At 41.6% G+C, this 6,673-nt stretch overlaps 1 protein-coding gene across 1 annotated transcript in view; it reads right to left on the reverse strand.

Moving 5' to 3' along the window:
* The window catches only part of qtgal (queuosine-tRNA galactosyltransferase), a 385,611-nt gene extending 379,500 nt beyond the window's left edge, over window positions 1-6,111 (reverse strand). Inside the window, exon 1 of the mRNA XM_043714488.2 lies at window positions 5,716-6,111. Within this exon, the coding sequence (XP_043570423.1) occupies window positions 5,716-5,874 (159 nt within the window). The 5' untranslated portion in view covers window positions 5,875-6,111. The remainder of the gene's footprint in view (window positions 1-5,715) is intronic.
* Window positions 6,112-6,673: the final 562 nt, after the last annotated feature.

Consider the following 6,673-nt stretch of genomic DNA (forward strand, 5'->3'; position numbering starts at 1 on the left):
AAACTTGGATGTTTATATTAAATGTTTTTTTTAAGTTGTCATTTGAAAGAAGAAGATTAAGTTCCCTTTCAGAAAGCAAATGGGCGAATATTGAATGAGAACAAGGTTGGACTCAGCTCTTGACACACTTCAATCTCACAGAATGAATAATGAATTACCAATATACTGGACAGTTCTGTACTTCTGGAATCATTTGGTTTCAAGGTATTGCCCACAAGAGACAATTATGACACAACATAGGATTAAATAGGCTGTGCACACAAATACAGTCCATTCAGCCCAAGCAGTCAATACTCGTGTTTTTGTTCTAGTCAAAACTCTTCCCATGTTTTCTCATCTTAACCAACCATCATGACTCTATTCTCAACTTCCACAAAGTAAATTAATATCACCTATCTAATACATTATTGGAGAATGGACAATATAACTTCTGGGTAGATGCTTCCAAGTCATGTTAAGTTGTATTTGAATGGCTTTAAGTCTCTGTGCTGCAGGTACAACCTTAAGTACCCAGATGTCCATTCAATTTCACACTTGGAAGTATCCACATAATGTCCCTCCAACTGTTAACAAACAGGTGAATTTTCAGTTAACTGTGAGTCCAAGTTTCAAGTTGCACAATTTTCAATTATTTCAGCAAAAGTAACTGTTAAAATAAGTTTTCAAGTCCATGACACAGAAACTGGCACATTTCTTAGCAAAGTTATTTTTGCACAATTTCACACATTTTGCCACAGTCATTTCTGAAGGTTAGATATTACAGCTGTTATCAGTCTCAGTTTTACGCAGAGTCACTGAGTGATGAATCACTCAATTGCTATCTTGCACGCCAGTGTTGAGCCAGACCTCGACTAGAGAACTCACCACACACATCTCTTTCTGTTGTCAAGCTTCTCTACAATATTCACTTTTAAACCTTTGAATGAATCTTTAACCTCCTGGCCAAAAGGATCAGTTTAAACTCTGAAAGGTTAACCCAGGAATTGAACAGATTTTATGTACATCCATTCACAGCTTAACAAAGCCGCAGTGCCAAGTGGTGAGCTTAAACAACCATGGGTTTGCTCCCACTACACCAGTGACATCAATTCCAAATTTCCAAGAACTGGCAAATTAAGTTTATGTAGTGGAAAATCTAAGTTATAAAGAAGTTGACAAGCAAATTAATTTCAGATTCCTATAGAAAGTGCAACTGGGAAGCTGTCAAGAGGTTTTCATTTATCTAATAGCTCAACTGCCAATGCAGCAAACAATAGTCTGGTCTGATCTACAAAAGCCTTAAAGTCAACCTGATTTTCATCTTTTGATGAGATTCTTTTTACACATTTGCAGTGGTGGAAAGAAAAAAAATAAACATTCTATTTAAACACAACACAACCTTGGAATTGCATCCATCAATGTTCTGGGGACATGGGCTCAAATCCCACCATGGCAGGTGGTGAATTTTGAATCCAATAAAAATATCAAATTAATAATTAGCCTAATGGTGACCACAATTGTCTGGTTCACGAATGTCATTTCAGGAAGGAGTTCTGTTGTCCTTAACTGCAATGGCCTACATGTGATTCCAGACCCACAGAAATATGGTTAACTCTTCACTGCCCTCTGAAAAAGCCCTTGCATGCTACTTGGATCAAGGGACAACAGGTAATGAATAATATTGGGATTGTATTATAGATCCCCTAATAGTCAGAGGGAAATTGAGAAGCAAATTTGTAAGGAGATCTGTTATCTGTAAGAATAATAGGTCATGGTAGGGGATATTAACTTCCCAAACATGGACAGGGACTGCTATAGTGTTAAGGGTTTAGATGAAGAGAAGTTTGTTAAGTGTGTACAGGAAACCTTTCTGATTCAATATATGGATTTACCTACTGGAGAAGGTGTAAAACTTGACCTACTCTTGGAAATCAGGCAGGGCAGGTGACTGAGATGTCAGCGAGGGAGCACTTTGGGGCCAGTGACCATAATTCTATTACTTTTAAAATAATGATGAAAAAGAATAGACCAGATGTAAAAGTTGAAGTTCTAAATTGGAGGAAGGCTAATTTTGATGGTAGTAAGCAAGAACTTTCAAAAGCTGATTGGGGGCAGATGGTCACAGGTAAAGGGTCAGCTGGAAAATGGGAAGCATTCAGAAATGAGATAACAAGAGTCCAGCGACAGTATGTTCTTGTTAGGGTGAAAGGAAAGGCTGGTAGATGTAGGAAATACTGGATGATAAAAGAAGTTGAGAGTTTGGTTAAGAAAAAGAAGGAAGCGTATGTCAGATATTGACAAGATAGATCAAATGAATCCTGAAAAGAGTATAAAGGCAATAGGAGTACACTTAAGAGGGAAATCAGGAGGGCAAAAAGGGGACATGAGATAGCTTTGGCAAATAGGGTTAAGGAGAATCCAAAGGGTTTTTACAAATACATTAAGGACAAAAGTGTAATAGGGAGAGAATAGGGCCCCTCAAAGATCAGCAAGGCAGCCTTTGTGCGGAACCGCAGAAGATGGGGGAGATACTAAACAAGTATTTTGCATCAGCGTTTACTGCGGAAAAGGACATGGAAGACATCGAATGTAGGGAAATAGATGGTGACATCTTGAAAAATGTCCATATTACGAAGGAGGAAGTGCTAGATGTCTTGAAACACATAAAAGTGGATAAATCCCCAGGACTTGATCAGGTGTACCCGAGAACTCTGTGGGAAGCTAGGGCAGTGATTGCTGGGCCCCTTGCTAAGATATTTGTCTCATTGATAGTCACAGCTGAGGTGCAGGAACACTGGAGGTTGGCTAACGTGGTGCCACTGTTTAAGAAAGGTGGTAAGGACAAGCCAGGGAACTATAGACCAATGAGCCTGACATCAGTGGTGGGCAAGTTGTTGGTGGGAATCTTGAGGGACAGGATGTACATGTATTTGGAAAGGTAAGGACTGGTTAGGGATAGCCAACATGGCTTTGTGCATGGAAATCATGTCTCACAAACTTGAGATTTTTGAAGAAATAACAAAGAGGATTGATGAGGGCAGAGCTGTACATGTGATCTATACGGACTTCACTAAGACATTCGACAAGGTTCTTCATGCGAGACTGGTGAGCAAGGTTAGAACTCATGGAATACAGGGAGAACTAGTCATCTGGATACAGAACTGGCTCAAAGGTAGAAGACAGAGGGTGGTGGTGGAGGGTTGTTTATCAGACTGGAGGCTTGTGACTAGTAGTGTGCCATAAGGATTGGTGCTGGGTCCACTACTTGTCATCATTTATACAAATGATTTGGATATGAGTATAAGAGGTATAGCTAGTAAATTTGCAGATGACACCAAAATTGGAGGTGTAATGGACAGTGAAGATGGTTACCTCAGATTACAATGGAATTTTGATCAGATAGGCCAATGGGCTGAGAAGTGGCAGATGGAGTTTAATTTAGATAAATGTCAGGTACTGCATTTTGGGAAAAAAATTCAGAGCAGGACTTATACAGTTAATGGTAAGGTCCTAGGGAGTATTGCTGAACAAAGAGATCTTGGAATGCAGGTTCATAGCTCCTTGAAAGGTTGATAGGAGAGTGAAGGCGGCATTTGGTATGCTTTCCTTTATTGGTTAGAGTATTGAGTTGGTTGTGGCTGTACAGGACATTGGTTAGGCCACTTTTGGAATATTGCATGCAATTCTAGTCTCCTTCCTATTGGAAGGATGATGTGAAACTTGAAAGGGTTCAGAAAAGATTTGCAAGGATGTTGCCAAGGTTGGAGGATTTAAGCTATAGGGAGAGGGAGAATAGGCTAGGGCTGTTTTCTCTGGAGCGTCGGAGGCTGAAGGGTGACCTTATAGAAGTTTATAAAATTATGAGAGGAATGGATAGGTTAAATAGACAAAGTCTTTTTCCTGGGGCAGGGGAGTCCAGAACTAGAGGGTATAGGTTTAGGGTGAGAGGGGAAAAATATAAAAGAGACCTAAGGGGCAACCTTTTCACGCAGAGGGTGGTGCGTGTATGGAATGAGCTGCCAGAGGATGTGGTGGAGGCTGGTGCAATTGCTACATTTAAAAGGCATCTGGATGGGTATATGAACTCGGATTTCACCAGTTTCCTCATTTCCCCTCCCCCCAGCCTGTCTCAGTCAAATCCATCAAATTCAGCACCGCCTTCCTAACCTGCAATCTTCTTCCTGACCTCTCCGCCCCCACCCCAGTCTGACCTATCACCCTCACCTTGACCTCTTTCCACCTATCACATTTCCGACGCCCCTCCCCCAAGTCCCTCCTCCCTATCTTTTATCTTAGCCTGCTGGACCAACTTTCCTCATTCCTGAAGAAGGACTAATGCCCGAAATGTCGATTCTCCTGTTCCCTAGATGCTGCCTGACCTGCTGCGCTTTTCCAGCAACACATTTCCATCATATGACTAGGAAGGGTTTGCAGGGATATGGACCGGGTGCTGGCAGGTGGGACTAGATTGGGTTGGAATATCTGGTCGGCATGGATGAATTGGACCAAAAGGTTTGTTTCCGTGCTGTACATTTCTACAAATCTATGACTCTAAATGCTGACCCAATCGGTGACACCCATGTCCCATGAATGAATTGAAAATCCTTAGAAAGTTGTGTTATTATATGGAGGTTTCCATTTGTGAAATGGAATGGGTATGTTGTCATTCAAGCTCCCACCACAAGTACCAAGGCCTCAAGCCGTTCAAACAATTTAAAAAGAAGAGTTCTAGTAAATATAACATATCAGCAGTTCAAGCCCATAAAGAGGTTTACTGTTAACATTGGGTTGACACTTTGTATAGAAAACAAGAGGATGGAAGGGAGAAGGGAAAAATGGTGGTTTAGGCACAGATCACGACAGTCTCATGTATTTTCTGGTGGAATAGTTTACACTGAAATGGAGAAATCTGGGAACGGATCATGTCGGTTGCTGACCCAAGCCGATCACAAAGATTGAGAAGATTCTCAGAACTTGAGTTCCTTTCTCATTCTTCCTTGCCAAGGACATCACAGCTCATATCAGCCACAGCTTTGCGATAGTGTCACACTATGTCAGAAGCGCAGGAGTATAAACTTCACTCTACAATCCTCTGCAAAACCCGTTCCAGTAAAGAACACAGCTGAAGTGTTCCATTGTTGAAAGTACTATGTCTCAGACCCTTCGAACTGAGGGCAAATATCCCACAGCATTATCATGAAGAAAGGCAGGGGATGTCTTCCCAATGACCGGACCAATATTTCTCTCTTAATCATTAAAGCCGACTTTGTCATTGTTGTTTGTGGACCCTTGTATGTAAATTGGCTGGCACATTGCTGACCCAGCAACATTAACTATAATTCAGGAATTACTGATGGGCTACAAACGACTTAAGGATGTCATAAAAGGCACTATGTAAATTTAAACAGGATTCAAAATGCACAGTTACACAGTATACCCAAGTCCCTTTCCCTTAACTTCATGCCACAATGCCCTGTATCATTCCTCACTGGAACGGAAAATTCAACCCTACAGCTCCAGGGCCAATTATGTTTTGGCCCAAAGACATGTGACAAAACCAGCAATTGGTTACAGCCCTAAAGAGGTTGAAGTACTGGCATGTGTGTAATTTGGAGATTTCTGAAACGCAGATCTGGAAGTATTTGGGTCCATGAAAATCATATGCGTTCCGACCAAATAGCTCCTAAAAGATCAATGTATGAAAACGTGTAAATTCACTCCAGCTGCTAAACATACCACATCGCATAAGTAATCTTCCCTCTCACAATCTAATCTGTGCTGCTCACTGCTTCCTGACGGTGAAACGCATCTGCGCTTTGCTGGGTCGGAATCAGCCGAATCTTCGCCCCCGGTTTCACTGGGCTTATTCCGAGCTGGCACGCAAATTGCTGACATTTGAACAAGATCTATTTAAAAAGAAACACACATGTGAGGCCTACACCGAACCTAGAACTGCCCTCAAATGATCTGTTGGCATTCAAGGCAGCAAATCGTTCCCTGTTGAAGGGTTGCACGCAACAATTCATGTGGTTGAGAGATTGAATAGAGAGCTGTATGCGAACGGAGATGCTCCGCTCCACCCTGACCAGGTGAAATTAACCTGATGGAACACAAGAGTATCCACAAGCTCGTTACATGTCTCATTCCCGCCTCCTTCCCACCGTGATTGGTGGAAACCCCAGAAGTGAAAACGTTTGCAATCGCTGGTTGCTGATTGGTCCGTAAAGTTGCAAATCATTCCACGCCCCACGCCTCTTGCGTCCAACGAGACAGCGAGTATCTGAACGTCAAAAATTTAAAACAGATTCATTGGAACTGAAACATATTCTTTGATTATTTCATTCGACTTACCTCAGCTTTGTTGCAGACAAATGGTGACTGCTTTCTAAAATTAAAGGCTGTTGATCTTTGAAATTGACTGGAGCGAGCATCTTTGGATACTCTCTCCACAGAACTCCTGAGTATTTACAGAATTCTCTGTCCTTGTCCCACCAGGTTTGACAATATGAAATCTAATCACCAATTCGTGAGTGACAGTTCCTTTTCCATAGATACCAGATAAGTGCATATGGAATATTACAATATCCGAACAATTGCTCGTCAGGTTCTGGTTGGGCACCAGGAAAATTTTTTCATGTATATTTCACTTTTTAAAAAGCGACAAAGCTGCAACATGTAATTCTGATACAACGTC

This window comes from Chiloscyllium plagiosum, unplaced genomic scaffold (assembly GCF_037043375.1).
Source record: "Chiloscyllium plagiosum isolate Xiang-an unplaced genomic scaffold, Cpla_swu_hap1 HiC_scaffold_25, whole genome shotgun sequence".
Taxonomy (NCBI): Eukaryota; Metazoa; Chordata; class Chondrichthyes; order Orectolobiformes; family Hemiscylliidae; genus Chiloscyllium; species Chiloscyllium plagiosum.